The sequence below is a fragment of the Accipiter gentilis genome, chromosome 23 (assembly GCF_929443795.1).
Source record: "Accipiter gentilis chromosome 23, bAccGen1.1, whole genome shotgun sequence".
In the NCBI taxonomy this organism is placed as follows: Eukaryota; Metazoa; Chordata; class Aves; order Accipitriformes; family Accipitridae; genus Astur; species Astur gentilis.
Window position 1 is genome coordinate 5794618 of NC_064902.1, and position 17044 is coordinate 5811661.

Sequence of the window (17044 nt, forward strand, 5' to 3'; positions counted from 1 at the left end):
CCGCTATTTTCCCTGCTATGTAAAGGTCTTCGAATCGAAACTACTGTCATTTTACTGAAAAAAACCCAACTTCAGATAAAGAACTTGGGACTCAGGATCTTCCAAATTTATGAAAAGTCCTTTCAGCTCAGGGACATTCCGAAGTTCGCACAAAATCCTTTCAGCTCAGCAAAACACAGTGAAAAGAAAGAATTAATATAGTTATATTAGCTCTAGAAAGCCTTGTGACAAGTCACACCTGCATGCAATCTTAACTGCTGAGGATAAGACTTGAAGCAGAAGAGTGGACTTTAAATATCGTTTTTAAAAAGCAATTAAATTTCTTTGGATCCAAAGCTATTACTTACCCCCTTGCCCCTAGAATAGGGGTTTCTAAATTTCCCGTGCTTCTGTACTTGCTTGTGCAACACCCACAGAAGCCACTCTCAGCCACACACACATGCGAGATGCAATATTTGGCGGAGTAGTGCTCATGCGCCCTTTGCACACGCATTTGTGTTGAAGGAAAACAAACTAGAGACCACATCAACAGGAAGCCACTGATACAAAAAGGTATATATATATCAGTGGCTATTATCAGAAAATAATATAATCCTACACATGATTTATATTTTCCATTATTTCAGCAACATTTTTTTCTGTAACACATATTGGATCTCATCTAAACAGATTAGATCTTGAGCTACTAGTGGCAGCGAGTACAGACACTAAAAAGAAATGGGTATTTGTTTTACAAGGCATCGGGGTGCCCTGAATTCATTTATCTTTTGGAGTTAACTTTTCATATCATCTGATTTTTTTTTTTTTCCTCAAAGGCAGTATGTTATTTTTAGGGGTAAATGTACAATCATCACGTATCTTCACTACCTGAAGGAGCTCTTACTATACACCACAGTGATTGCAGTGATAGCAGCTAAAGACGTTGAAATCAAACTTGGCAATCAGTATTTTTTTTATATTTAATCAACATTTATGACTAAAACCAAAGCTGTATCTGTGAACAATCAGCTAGCACAAGGCTCTGCTTCTAAGTTAAAAATGAAACAAAACAAAACCACCATGAAGTTTACAGGAAGATGAATACAAAAAATGTGAGAAGCTAAGTTACAGTTCTCTCACAGAAACCTCTCCCAATTTCTTTATTTTTCTTTCTTTGTATTCCTTCTATTTTAAGCAATCTTTATGTGTAAAACATAGTATGATAACTTCTATTAAACAATAAAAGTTTAGGAAACAGACTGAAGAGTTTCTGAAAGGAGAACACATTTCTCCAAAGGCCATGAATCACCATTAGCTCAAAACTAAGATGCAATCAATTTCAAGAATTATGTGAGTGGTTTCCAAAGATAAAATTTATATTTATTTCCCCCTTTTTCACTCCAACATTCACAAAAAACATGTTATGAGAAAGTGACTCAAAGAGAAAGTCAATTACTCAAGAAAACGAGGATAAACAATAACTGAAATTAGCCCTGGCTCCTGGACATCTACTTTACAATGGTTTTTAATTGCATGACCACATGCAGAACCTCTCTTTTTTTTGGCCAATTAATGCACAGCCACTCAGATTTTTGTTATTATTTGTGTCTCAATGTATGGTTCTTAGGGCTTAGTTTACTAACAATTATTCAAACCTTACCATGAAGGCAGATATTCCCCATTCCTAATGATTTCTACATAACATTCAGCATCGAAGTGCTTCAAACCTACAACATTTTTGTGAAAATACATGCAAGACTAGAGATACTATTATCTTGGTTTTACAGAGACATCTAAGTATGAAAGTGTGACTAGCTTGTGGTATCTCCTATAATATTGACATGGATGATTGGAAGGTCAGAACCCTCTAAGGGAGCATTGCATTTTCTTCACTTTAAGAGTGGCTCTCCCTCTTTCTGGAAGTCATGCTCAATATTCATTGGAGAATGGCTGAAACATATGAGGAAGGAAGGGTGTTTACAGCGTCATTGCCATATACCATACCGTAAGTGACCACACAATTAGAAGTCTTATCATAGCTCTTACATAAAAAGTAGACTAAACCGAGAACACCGACATTTCCCTGGTTCTTGAATGCTTGCCTTTGCAACCCTACTTACACTTTTAGTAGAGTTTTTATTTACCAATTATCTCTACAGTATATCCAGAATCATGGGGCTAGAAGTTGAAATAATAAAGAAGAAACAGGTTTTTAATAATCGCGTTACATGTTTTAATTTTTCACCTTAATACTTTATGTAAAATTAAGTTTCTATCCATTTGCCAGACTTACCACTGAGTCTTTAAATTAAGATGCATTTTTATTCCTGTTTGTTTAGGAGGACACAATAATCAACCATTACCTCCTCTCCAGCCAAATGCAACAATGCAGAGAATAATCAAATTTGGCAGGCCACTGCTGCAGCTAGTGTTCTCTGTCGCTCCAGCCACAAGGTTTTTAGTACGCCTGTGCATACACTAATTCTCATAAGCCTGATTTTCCACCCTTCCCACCCATGAAACTTTGTTACCCAATTCCCTTAGAAAATGTATATAATTGTGTTATATATATACATATTAAAATTACAATTATCATTAATAATTATAATTATGTGTTAGTTACCTTTTCCTCTGCATGTCTTAAGGATAGAAAAAACAGAAAGTAACATAAATCAGGGTAAGACTGAAGGACACTTCCTGATACCACATGGGCAGCAGTACCACACACACTGCCAAAAGGACAGATGTTCTTTGCTTTTCTATTAAAAAAAAAAATCTGTCTTCTATAAAATGAAATCCAACAAACCGCCTTTTTAGTTCCAATAAATACCCACCTACAGATGATCAGTCTTTTTCCTTCTAAGCTCTATACATGCACACAAGCTTGCTCACTCATTCACTCCAAAAAGCCAGATTGCCAGTTTCCTCTACCCCTTTCCCCCCCTCCTCTAATTTTCCATTCTTAATAACCAAACCAAACCATCATGTTTCCTCAAAATACATCTTTGGAAGACTAAAATCAAACCACACTACCATTTGCCTCTATTTCAAATGCAATTCTGTCATAACATCATACTTGGAACAACCCAGGTGAGTCTCTCCAGTTACAGATGAATAAACTCTCAAATTCCTATTTGGATTTTCTGATTAAAACCTTCTTTTCCTGGTCTGATGTAATTAAGTGTTCAGTATGTTTACAGTGCAAAAGAAATAGTTTGAAATCATCTGCAGGTCAGCCACTGGTTTCCCCTGAGTAAATTCTATTCTGTTTCCTTGCTGGTTGTCTGTTCGCAGCTAGTCTTAAACCAGCATTCAAGAAAATCAAATTCTCACGTTTTAATACTGCACATGTACTTTACATCTATACTGCAGCACTGTTTTTTCAGCATGTGGTAGACTGCATACTGTTCTAAAAGGAAAGAGCTCTTTGTTAATTACAAACTAGCTAATACTTAAAAAAATTAAAATTAATCTCAAAAAAACCCCCTTCAACTCCCCCCCCATAATTTGCTGTGAATTTAATTATCAGGAAGGCAGCTATTCTCTTCTCTTTACCAAAATAAAAGAGCATATTCTGACCTCCCATATCAATGACTAAATAACATTCTCCTATAAAGCAAGAAATTATAAAAAAAAACCCTGCACATAGTTTGCCACAGTAGGACTTGCCAAGGACACCAGAAGGTGACTTGCATTTAATTCTGTCTTTATTTTTAAAATCCATTAATAATCTATCCATCTCCATGGTAACTCAAAACATATATTCCACCCACACAGTCTCACTAATACTTAGTAAGTTTTGTTTTATAGTCAACCTTTTGTTTGTTTGAAAATATATAAGAACTGTCTAGTTGATCTTAATAATCTGAAATGATATCATAAATCTGTATGTGGAAGTAAATGAAAGGTGAAACGTACTGCATATATTGGTCCTTGTTTTTCTGTTCTTTAAATCCAATAAACTAGCCATAAGTTTTGCCATCTTCAAAGGAAAGCAATTTTCAAACCAATTATCATAATTTTTCAAATTTTAATGATATAAGAATTGCTTACAAACTAATCTTAAAAACTGATGCCTACTTCCAATTCCTTAAAACTCACAGACTTCCACAAGTCACTACAAGAGATCGACTGCATCGACAAATAGGGAAGGGAAACAGTAATTGTGTGAATCCTTTATAATCTTAAAAGTATGAAGCACTTAAACTGAACTTCAGCAAGTTAGTGCTAAACGTGGAGATGAAGTGAAATGGATTGCATTGTATAGCAGTGTCCTAATAAATATTAACTGTAGATTCTGCATGAGGACTGTTCCACCAAAGAACGGTAGAAGTCATGACATCCACTAAAGACCTCCAGGAAACCATAGCTAATGAATTTATGTAAACACAAGTCTCAAGTTAACAAAGCATGAGAAGGAATATTCTCAATTTTCCAAAGACAACATACATAAGCAGCGTAAAAGCCTACGATTTGGGGTACAAAAACTTCTAACTGGCTAAGGTAATGAGTAGACACAAATTACACTGCAACAATTCTATATTGTGGTCTTTATTCTGGTCCCCACAACTCAAGAAAGATGCAAACAGACTGCAACGGGTCCAAAGGGGGGCCACGAAGATCAAAGGGCTGGAGAACCTGCCCTATGAGGACAGACAAAAGCAGTTTGGTCTTTTCTCCCGGGAGAAGGCAGCTCAGGGGGACCTCATCACAGTACTCTAGTACACAAAGGGCAGCTACAAAGAGGATGGAGGCTCTCTCTTCACAAGGAGACACACGGAGAAGACCAGGAACAATAGGTCTAAGTTGTACCAGGAGAGGTTTCGTCTCAATATAAGAAAAAAATTTTTCACAGTAAGAACAATCATTCACTGGAACAAGCTCCCTAGGGTCATGGTAGATAGAATCCCCATTGCTGGAAGTTTTCAAGATACGATTGGGCAGGGTGCTAGACAGTCTCATCTAGGTTCCCTTTCCCATAAAAGGTTGAACCTTATGATCTTTTGAGATCCCTTCCAACCTGGGCTATTCTATGATTTATCTCCAGCTTCCCCTTCCATGACTGAACATACCAAATTATAAAAATATCCACCTTATGCATACAACACCGGAGTATTCATCATTCTGTATTCTCCAAATCATTCTGCACATACCCTTTACAACCCAATCAAGAAAAATGTTCAAGTATTTTCTAGTAATCAAATGACAAATCTGCTAAAAGCCTCTGATTAGGTTGCTAGGCAATCAGATGTTTTCCCAGAGCACTGTTCCCTTTGAGAAACTGAAGAACTAGATGCTACTGAAAGTCAAAATATTTACTCTTACTTTCCTTTATATTCTGTGCAGCACTTAAACAAGACTATCACCTGCCGCAAACTTGTATCTGAGTTCCTGGCCACTCCATGAAGATCCATCCTTCACTCGAAGCATAGAAAGATACAAAATTATCCATAATACTGCTGAATATTAGAACATAGGACTATGGATAATAAAGTGATAACTTTGATTCTCTCTGTTACTGTCAACTGGGGCCAGACAAGCTCTTAAGAGTCGTCTTAGATGTCTCTCTCACAATGCCTGAAAAACCACCCTAAAGGAATTTCCTATTTGCAAGTAACCGTGAAAATTACTCAGAAAAAGGAAAGAGGACCACATATATGTGCAATACCATTTCAATACATGTCTCAGTACAAATACCTCATCTTTCCAGGAGTTTGCTTGCACAGAACTCCAAGTGTCTATGAAACATGCTCAGCCTTGACTTGAAAGAATTCTGTTCCTTCAAAGGAGACCTTCTGAAGTAGACCTCAGATGCAGCACATCCATTTTAGATCATACCAGACTTTTTGTCTGACAACTTATTTTAGAAAATGCATCAGCAGTTCCATGTTTGATCAGGTATGAAGCAAAAGGCATCTTACTAAATAAAAATATCTCATAAAATACTCCACTACAAGAGTAGACTACATTAGTGATTTAGTGAATGGCCTTTTTTTTTTTTTTAAAGACAAGTTTTGAACTAATGCTTCAAGTTTTTGTGGACACCCTAAAAAGACCCGAACCAGATAGCTTCAATTGCACCAAGTCCTTTAATCCACTCTCTTTTCCTTGATAGGATCCTCAGAAAATTTAAAAGGAGCCAATAGGAAATTTGTTTCAGACAAAGCTGGAAAAAATTCCATCTACTCCCAACACCATTAGGTCTTATTCCTAAAACTAAAAGAGAAGTCACTCCACACCTCCCCCCCCCCCCCCCCGCCTTCCTGCATAAAAGTAGCAAATTACCTTTACTGAGCTGACCAAATTCTAAATTGGGCAATTATGTTTGGTGTCTCTACAGTCATCTGCTGTTTCAACAGAAATAGTCCTCACATTACATCTTAAACTCTGAGGAATTTTTTTTTACTGTTAAAATAGCTACTATGCTCCAACTGTGAGTTTCAGTGATCTCTTTAGCTGACTTAACAACTCACAGGAGTCTTGTTTGACCTAATTAACGAAAGCTCTCAGAGAACTTGCAGATCCTTTATTTAGAAGTAGTATAAAAATAACAAATCTTATCAACACATACAGAGTAAGAAAGAAAGTTATGTACCTTATCGGTATTATTTGCTGTCTCAATGGAAGTCATACGCTGGTCTGGCCAACTACACAAAAGCCACAAACATTTCACCATAACAAATGCAATTTTGCATCTCTATCCACCTCTTTGCCTACAGAAGTCTCTCCAAGGTTTGTTCTTGCTTTTCTGCTCTCTCTTCCACGTCCCTTTGGAGCAGTCACAAGAACAAGCTCAGCTTCCCATAGTGGCACCAATAATAATCTTACTTTTCTTTCCTCTTCCACTCCATATATTAAGTACAGTATTGGGGAAGGGAATCACTGGCATCTTTTGTTTATGAGCCTTTGTAATGCTAAGAAAGGATAAGCAGAACCTTCTTTTAAATTTCTTCAGCTTCCAACAAAACAAAATAGGTATCTTGTTGTATTGGGTCTGGCTGAGATGGAGTTAATACTCCCCATAGCAGCCCTCATAGCGCTGTGCTCTGCATCAGTAGCTAGAAAGGTGTTGACAGCACACCAGTGTTTTGGCTACTGCTGAGCAGTGCTGGCACAGCATCAAGGCTGGCTCTCCAACATTTTTGCCCTCTCCTCAATGGCAGGCTGGGGCAGGGCAAGATCTTGGGAGGGGACATAACCAGGACAGCTGACCTAAACTAACCAAACAGATATTCCATACCATATGACATCAGCTCAGATATAAAAGCTAAGTGAAGGGAGATGGAAGGGGGGGGCGCGTTCTGTCTTCCGGAGCAACCACTACGCGTACTGAAGCCCTGCTTCCCAAGAAGCGGCTAGACATCGCCTGCTGATGGGAAATCGAGAATAACATCATTTGTTTTTTCTTTGCTTTCACACGCAACCTTTGCTATCACTTTATTAAAGTGTCCTTATCTTGAGCCATGAGCCTTTTGTTGTATTTTCTCTCCCCTGTCCAGCTGAGGAGGGCGAGTGACAGAGCAGCTTTGGTGGGCACCTGGCATCCAAACAGGGTCAACCCACCACACTTGTCCAAATTAATCTAAAGAACAATACGGAGTATTTGAGCCAGGCAAAACAATAACACAAGATACAGGGTCCGTAAGCTTAGTGACAATATACATACATATGTGTTTGTATGTGTATACATACACTCACATATACACACACACATCTGGTCACAGCTGTAGTTATCAGAAAGTACGCATATTATTGAGCAACTCAGTATACAGTGTTTACATAGTACAGATTTTAAACACTCAGTCCCTATGAACTCCCTCCCAAAGATTTTATACAACGGCTGTGAATATAGGAAAATCCAAACCAACTAGGTTAAATGGAAAAGTGACCTTTTTTGACAGAAAGTAGTTACTAAATCTTCCTGTTTCTGTGCTCATCTTAGAAGCCTGCATACAGGCAGATCAGAAAGCAAAGAACTGCTTTTTTATTTTTCAGTGTCATGACACTGTATCTGTCTGCACATAGCCTACATATTCTAATAGGGAAAAAAATGTGCTCTTTTCATAGAATCATACAATATTGTGGGTTGGAAGGGACCTTCAAAGGTCATCTAGTCCAATTCCCCTGCCACGAGCAGGGACATCTTCAACTAGATCAGGTTGCTCAAAGCCCAGTCCAACCTGACCTTGAAAGTTTCCAGGGATGGGGCGTCTACCACCTCTCTGGGCAACCTGTGCCAGCGTTTCACCAGGCTCATCATAAAAAATTTCTTCCTCACATCTAGACTGAATCTAACCTCTTTTAGTTTAAAACCATTACTCTTTGTCCTATTGCAACAGGCCCTACTAAAAAGTCCGTCCACAGAACCATCAAAGTCGTACCATCTTTACCCCTTTAAAAATATTAAATATTTAAATTCTATTACTGATTACTCAGTAACAAAAATAAGGTGATTTTTAGGTAGGCATAGAATTAACTAGGTTATCATTACTGCTACAAAACCCACCCAATATAAATAACAAATTCTGATAGCTTCCATACCAGTATTATTTGCATCCCTTTCCCTTCCCAATTTGAAACCTCCTGCATTTTCAAAAAACGTATTGTTCTGTTAGCATCTAAAGCGTTATGATATCAGAATCCAACTACTCAGAGCATAACATATTACAGTAAAGCAAAGAACACACCATACAACTTTCTATTTCAAATTCAGCCCTTCCTTTATTTTTCTCCACAGTCTCAGCTTCTAGTTCTACTAAGACTATCACTTTGCTTTCACCCTGATAACAAAAGTTACAAGAATATCACAGCCCTGTGTGGCATAGCGAACTCAGACTAAACTTTCCAATATATATTTCACAGACATACAAACTAAAATTACTGCACAACTGTTGTAACTCAAACCTATTCAAGCTTCCCCACACACAGCTTCTTCCTAGTAATAGCACAGACTCTCTGTGGTCAGAAGGAACCGAGGAAGATTGCCAACATTTTACATGAACTGATTTTCTACAACTCTCTCAAAGTTGTGCTTCACTTTGCCCTTCCATTTCTCACTATTCTCCTCCCTCCAATTTTTTTACAGCTGAGCTATTTTATCTTGGAGCTACATAGCATCCCTCTTCAGGCAGTGTTTTAATCACTCCAGGATTCCTGGGAATTACATTCCAGTTCCTATTGTTTAACTGAAAGGCAAAGACAAACCTTGTATTGTTTCTCAATGGTATTAGTAAAGCAATTTCTTGGAATTTTTAATTGAAACAAACTTGGTCTTTCAAAGTATAATCCAAGTAAGAAGTTTGACAAAAAGCAGGAGATGAACATTTCAGCCTATTCAGAGATATTAAGAGATGCTGTACAACTTTGGCAGTTGTCTTGCCCTGCAATACTACTAAATAATGAAATGCCTACTGTTACCATTTATAGATGCTGACCTACTGAAAGCACCTGCAGTAACAACTAGCATTTGAACCTTCACTACAGTAAGAAACTTTTCTACAAAGCTGACTAGGCACAGTAGCATGATAAATAACATTAATTAGATTTCTTAGATGACTCTTACTACAGTTTGGGAATAATAAAAATTTCTGCTGGTGCTGATCCAACAACAAGCAAGTATTTCCATTTAGTCTCTTAATATATTTTAAGATACGACCTTACAACATAGCTTCTAGCATGAATACCAATTATAAAATCCTAATACCAGCTCTGCCACATGCATTTGTGCACTTCTGTACACTTTCTCAGGCTTGAAATTTACAGTTTGTAAATGGGACAAATTTCTCTTATCCACCTAACAATAGTTGAGACTGTTCTTTCATGTCAGAAAGGCTATGGTACTGCATCAGTAGTCTTGAACATAAAAAACCACTGAAGGTTGTCAAACACTGACAGCTTTGCCCAGGGAATTTGTGGAGTCTCCATTCATAAGAAACTCAAAACCTGCCTGGATGCAGTCCTGGACAACCTGGTCTAGCTGAACCTACTTGAGAAGGCAGTTGAACTAGATGATCTCAAGAGGTCCCTTCCAACCTAAACAATTCTATGACTACTTCTACATTAGAATTTTTTTTTTCTAATTTCTGGAAAAAACATACCACAAAACTATTTATTTCCGACTCTGAAGCTCTGCCCATTTCTTCTTGTCATGGAACAGATGCCTCCTTCCAAAGTTCTATGAAAATAGTAAATTCTTTCCCCTGTTATTTAAGAATACAACAATGTTGTGTGCTATAATAAGTATAATGAGCTAGAATAGAAAGCAGTCCCAGAAAGAAAATCACTAATTGAAAGTTTATAGCTAGAGCTTGCTCTCTCCCTCCGCTCAGGGAATTCACTTTAACAATAAAAAAGAAATAGATTCGTAGAAAGGAAGTATAACTCATTTGTAGGTAAAATGAGTCCCCTTTCTCCAATTCAATACCATTGTCAGTATTACTGTTGTCTTCCTCATCTGACACTGGGGAGAGAGAAAATCTTACAGGAAGAAAACAGAAAAGATTGCTTTATTCACATACACCAGAGAAGTAGGTATTTGAAATGGAAAAAGGAAGAGTACTAGGTGTAACAGTGGTATAAAAAGAGCATATATACCATGTGCCATGCGTGCCCTCCACCCCCCCACCCCACACACCCCCACCCCCGCAATTCGATTGGATGCTCCTTTCCAAGAAAATTTCTTCAGAGGCATATGATCCCCATAGAAGAAGTGGGAGCAACAAAAGTAAAACTAATTTCATAATAGACTTGATTGCTTTTTGAAGGGAGTACGGAACATGGCTGGTTATGATAGAGATACACTATACTCATTTAGCTGGATCTTTTCCGGGTTTATTCCTTAGATATCTAACCACTGTCACTTCAGGTTTAAATACGGAAACAAAGCTGCTGCAGCTCTATGTAGAGCTATTTCTCTAAAGTAAGGAAATCTTGCCTGTACCACCTACAGTTCTTGATCCTAATCCTACAGTTATGGCTAGTAATTACTAAGCTAAAAAGAGGAAACAAACAAACAAAAAAAACCAGGAAAAAAATACTTTCAAATGTGCAAGTTTTTTTATTTCCTGTTCCATGGGACTTGGCCATTAAAAAAGTCAGAGAAGAACAAAGATGAAAGCAGTAGGTGACATTATGTGGCAGCAACTGAAAATAATATAAAATAGATGAGTATAAACTCAATACGCTTGAGTGTTTATTTTTAAAAGATGAAGGAACAATCATACAAAAAGACCTCTGAATTCTTCCTCTTTCAAACTCTAGATGCTAAAAACAAATACTCACAGACTACGCTGAATAATTCTTTGAAGTCTTTGATGGGACTTACAGAAGTCTTCCATTTTGTGTTACTAAACACATATTATTTCTTACATATTTAAGAACACTTTAAAATTTGGGGGGGGGGGGGGTGTTAAAGAATGAAGCTTTCAGATTCGAAGGTATAATTTCAAAACTGCTGAAATTTCCAACATAGTTCATGTGAAACTTGCATGATCAGTGATTCTGCAGTTCGCAACCCCCTCACTAGATAAATCCAACAATTCTTATATTGATTATGATTTTTTCCTAATGGACTGAAATGCAAACGACCTATCCCAAGATATTTGAGAAGCAAAGTAGAATGAAAAGGGTACTGTTCTTACCACATACAGCTGTTTCCAGAGCACAGCCCATTCCTGCAGTGTTGCTGTGACTTCAGTCACAACAGAATCTTCAAGTGGAACAACTGTTTCATATTGCCTATAGAAGAAAAGGAGGAAAAATTAGGAAAAGTACCCTGGAGAAGGTAGAAAAAGAAATAAATAGCATAGTAATTTGTAAAATGCTAGAACTTGAATTTGTTTGACTTTGTTCAACATAAAGGAAAACATCTTTAAGAGGACCATCTTGTCTGTTGTAACACTGAAGCAACTCCAGAGTCATATCAACTGTTCCTCCATTACATTCCACAAGAGTTAGCTTATGTGAAAGCATCTCCTAGTTACCTGTTCAAAAGACAGAATTTCATTCTAACCAAGGTCAATGAAAACACTTTGCATGATTGTAGCATGTTAAATTAACTTGCCTGTAAAGTGGGGTCCTTCACAGTTTGTGTCCCTTCTCTCTGAGCCAGTCCAGTACTTTTTTCCCTCCAATGAATATGTTGGCCAATATCATTAACAATCCAAAAGATCTACCATCTATTAACCCTTCCCATTCAGAAGACTTTTTCAATATTGCATATGAAACCCGAGTGAGCTATCCTCTAATCAAAAGAATAGGACTTGTCCCTTTGTAGTCAAGATCCTCCATATCCATTAAAGGAGAATCACAGAATGGTTTGCGTTGGAAGGGACCTTCAAAGGTCATCTAGTCCAATTCCCCTGCCACGAGCAGGGACATCTTCAACTAGATCAGGTTGCTCAAAGCCCAGTCCAACCTGACCTTGAAAGTTTCCAGGGATGGGGCATCTACCACCTCTCTGGGCAACCTGTGCCAGCGTTTCACCAGGCTCATCATAAAAAATTTCTTCCTCACATCTAGACTGAATCTAACCTCTTTTAGTTTAAAACCATTACTCTTTGTCCTATTGCAACAGGCCCTACTAAAAAGTCCGTCCACAGAACCATCAAAGTCGTACCATCTTTACCCCTTTAAAAATATTAAATATTTAAATTCTATTACTGATTACTCAGTAACAAAAATAAGGTGATTTTTAGGTAGGCATAGAATTAACTAGGTTATCATTACTGCTACAAAACCCACCCAATATAAATAACAAATTCTGATAGCTTCCATACCAGTATTATTTGCATCCCTTTCCCTTCCCAATTTGAAACCTCCTGCATTTTCAAAAAACGTATTGTTCTGTTAGCATCTAAAGCGTTATGATATCAGAATCCAACTACTCAGAGCATAACATATTACAGTAAAGCAAAGAACACACCATACAACTTTCTATTTCAAATTCAGCCCTTCCTTTATTTTTCTCCACAGTCTCAGCTTCTAGTTCTACTAAGACTATCACTTTGCTTTCACCCTGATAACAAAAGTTACAAGAATATCACAGCCCTGTGTGGTATAGCGAACTCAGACTAAACTTTCCAATATATAGTTGGAATATATATATGCAATATACAGTCTGTCCACATCTTTGTTATAGCCCCCTTTAAGTACTGAAAGGCCACAATAAGGTCTCCCCAGAACCTGCTCTTCTCCAGCTGAATCACCCAACTCTCTTAGTCTTTCCTCATAGGAGAGGCGTTCCATCCCTCTGATCATTTTTGTGGCCCTCTGCTGGACCCACTTCAGCAGGTCCATGCCAGCCAAGCATAGCTCTCCCTTTCATCACACTGAAGTGCAAGAATGTGATAACTAATGTATGTACTGTAATACCATTATATTATCTGAGCCATTAGTGCCTTCACTTGCCCTTTATGTTGAATGCCATTACTGAAACAAGTATCAGACACTACAAAATTAAGGTCTGTTTCAAGCTTCTGCTCCTTTAGCAATTTTTTTAAAAGACGGAGAATTAAAAAAAAACAAAACCCAACACGTTTCTGAAACACACCATGTTGGAACAATTTTCCATAGGTCCTAAAGTAGCAGTACTGAAAAACGCTGGCTCAAAAGGTGGTTTGGGACAAGGAGCGTCAAGGATGTGCTGCAGAGGCTGTCTGTCACAACAACTATGAAGGACACTCACCCCTTCCTCTTCAGCAGTGCAATTGTGTGTACAGCTATTTTGAAATTCTCCTGAAGGGAAGCTATAAACTCCCCATTCCATAATCCGTTTAGGCTACTACTTCTGTCCTTTGTGCAGAGTTAAATGGCTAAGAAGTAAATACACAAACAATGAGATGTAATTAATTCTGAAAGGTGTTGGGTTTTTGTTGTTTGGGCATTTTTTTGTTTGTTTGTTTTTAAAAGAGAACACAGTCATTAAAAAAAAGCCACTAACTTTCATGGCAATATTTCCCTTTTGAAAATTCTTTCTAGAAATAATTGTGACGCATTAGCTGGAGCCAAAAGCAGCAAGTGATGGGGGAGAAGATGATGAAGTTAAGTCACTGTATGTCTCTATGTATTCTTGAAGCAGAAAACTTATCAAACAAAAGTTTAAATTCTTCGTTTCCAAGCTACCAAAAACTCAGATTCACATCAATGACATAAGTAAATCTTATATTAAGATCCAAAATATACATATGTTAGAAGCATCACTATCTTAAAAACCTGGCATAGTCCTATCAGGTATGCATTCAACCCACTGAAGATGAGACTGGAAAGCACTGATTCATATACATACATACCAGGAGACTAGGACAGATCACAATTTTTTTCTATTATTATGCCAGTGACCTTGTCATTCCACCATTTTGTTGTGAGAGACTGAAATACTGACAGATACTTGGCATCTGAGATTGGGCTCTATTCTACTCCTGCAATGTTTTTGTTTGGTTGGTTTTGGGGATTGGTTGGTTTGTTTTTTCAAACTGGGCCACAGTAAGACTCGGAAATCTCAATTTATGCTTTAACAAAACTCCACAGAGTATGCTTGTGATCTGAATTACAACACTAAGAATATGATGAAAATCACAACAGCTTTTCTTTAGGTCATATTCCAAGATCATTTCAATGGTTAAACAAAAATTCTGCATTTAGTATGTATCATCAAAAGTTTGCTTTATGCTAACAACATTAAAAATGATGCCACAACCACTTCTAGCTGAAAATTCAGTTCTTTTCAGATGTCTGTAAAATGCCATTACAGGGAAGGGATTCAAAATAGTTCAACATCCCTTTAAGAAACCACAGAAAACTAAAGTATGAAAGGAATTGCACAATATACTTTAGCTAATTATGGGAAGAAAAAAAAATCAAAACCAAAGAAGGATGTTCTTCTAAAGATCATTTTTAGAAATGGATTTACAAACTTTTAGCATCATTAGTGAAAAATAAAGCATTTTGGAAGATCAGCCTTCAATAGTATGCCTGGATTTAAAGAGAATGCACATCAGAACTACATTTAACCATGTAAATGTAATGCTTTGCATTCCTATAACCCTGCACTTCCTCCATTATACCCACACATTAATGGCATTACATTGGGTCTATGACTCAAATATAAGAACTTTATATACAATGGTCTGTTATGTCACAAGCGTTTATATTGGCACTTTGGATATATTCTTAAATAAAGGGGCAGAATTTCTTATACCAAAACATGAACTAACCCTGATCTCTGGTTCAGAACTGTATTACATTCTGTTTTATCAATTGGTATACCAGTCTTTGATAGTTATTTTAAAAATGTACATTGACTTCCCTAGTAGTATCTAAATATCCTGAACTAGTTGCCCTTTAAAAATTCTGAACTAACTTCAAGTGCTAATTAACTAGATTGCAGGAAACTGGTCTTCCTCCTCAGGAGAGTACATGTTAGGAGTAGTCATTCTATGCAATATATATAATTTTATTACACCCCAAAGTTATGAAGCATCAGTAGTACAGTTGCCCTTAAAATCTTTACTCAGTCTCTTCACAGATAAACATACAATTCAAGACTATCAGAAGTCTCATCTTTTTCTACAGGTACTACACTAAATGCCATTTAATAAGTTTTATCTTCCTTATTTAACTTGTTGCCTTGGGTCACTGTCTGAAATGCTGCACTTAAAAATCTCCCAACAGTGGTCTTAATGTAGAATATGCAGGTCAGAGCAGCAGTGAAGATGTAAGATATTGATTTCAGGAGACTCAGTCAATCTCAGAGGGAACTTTGCAGTTTACAGAGCCTACGCACAGTAAAATCTCCAACATTACGTTGCCATCAGTATTGCTATTCACATTAACTAAATTAAACCTACCTCTAGCAACATATGAGCTACATACAAAGACCGTGAAGGTAAAATATTTTCAGCAACGTACTCCAGTCATTCTTTGGCTTGATGTGTGGAGGGTTGGATCCTTTTGAAAGGTTTCAAAGTAGCATAGCTACCTTGTCAGCTATGTCTCAGTGAAAATCTGCTGATAAACAAGATGGGCTGTCTACACGCCAGTGCCTCCGTAACAAACAGGAACGTATAGAATTTTGCCAGCGATGAAACAAGCAGAAATGAAAAATATAGAGTTCTTTAAAATACGTGTTTCAGATGATACCTCTGAAGTCCCAGTTTTATGAGCAGAAGTGAACAGGAGTAACGAACAGAATTGATTCTTGCTGTATTAAAAAACAAAAAAAAACCCCAAAGCTCTGCAGAATTACATTTCATTTTCAAACCCTAATACACAACAAGAGATAAAATTAACTAAAATCACTCTATAAATTTTAATAACTATTTCTTAGATTCTCTTCTAGATGAGAAGCACTGCAGCTTCTGAGAAAGAAGGAAAAACACTCACCCTCTGTTACTGACGATTGCCTTTTTCAAGTGAATATAGTTTGCAGGAAAAATCCCCTGCAGGAGAAAGAAGTCTGTAAGTTAGAAAAACACATTTGCACTTTTTAGCCTTTATATCCTAAGCCACAATAAATAATTGCCAATATACCTATTAAAAACCCCTAACACTGTGTCAGAGAAGCTGCCAGAGTTAAGAGTCAACACTCAGATTAGTCACAATTGATCATTTTAATCCACTTTAGAATAGGACAGCACAATGAATCAAACCTCCTTCTTGAAAGATCAATTTCTTAATAAAGAAGTTTTGCAAGTCTATCCAATAAAAAATATCATACAAAGATTCAAGCTGAGTACTCTTCATTCCCAAAAGCTCCTGAAATGTTCAGAAACACTGTTGTATGGGAAATATGCTCTGGTATAAAAATCACAGCTAAGTCAACTAGGACCAAATGAAAAGGTGTCATTCTAATACTACACAGCTACCTTGGAATGGACAAGATTGATTTAAAAGAAAACATTTAAGTTTAGACAATTGTCTACCTACTGCAAAGACTGTGCAAACCCAATAATCCACTAACAGGTGATGAGCAAGCAGGAAAAATGGGCAACAAGTAGGAAGAGTTCAGGGAAGGGCTTGCAGTTAGCAGAAAGGAATGAGTAATGGATGTAACCACCAGGAACGTTTA

General features: G+C 37.2%; 1 protein-coding gene across 13 annotated transcripts in view; it reads right to left on the reverse strand.

Annotated features, from left to right (window-relative positions):
• Window positions 1-17044, reverse strand: part of DOCK3 (dedicator of cytokinesis 3) — a 226823-nt gene that overhangs the window by 176813 nt on the left and 32966 nt on the right. For all 13 annotated transcript variants that reach the window (XM_049826987.1, XM_049826980.1, XM_049826986.1 and 10 more), the window contains exons 4-5: window positions 16360-16415; window positions 11619-11715 (exon numbers count right to left, since the gene is read on the reverse strand). In XM_049826987.1, the coding sequence (XP_049682944.1) occupies window positions 11619-11715; window positions 16360-16415 (153 nt within the window). The remainder of the gene's footprint in view (window positions 1-11618; window positions 11716-16359; window positions 16416-17044) is intronic.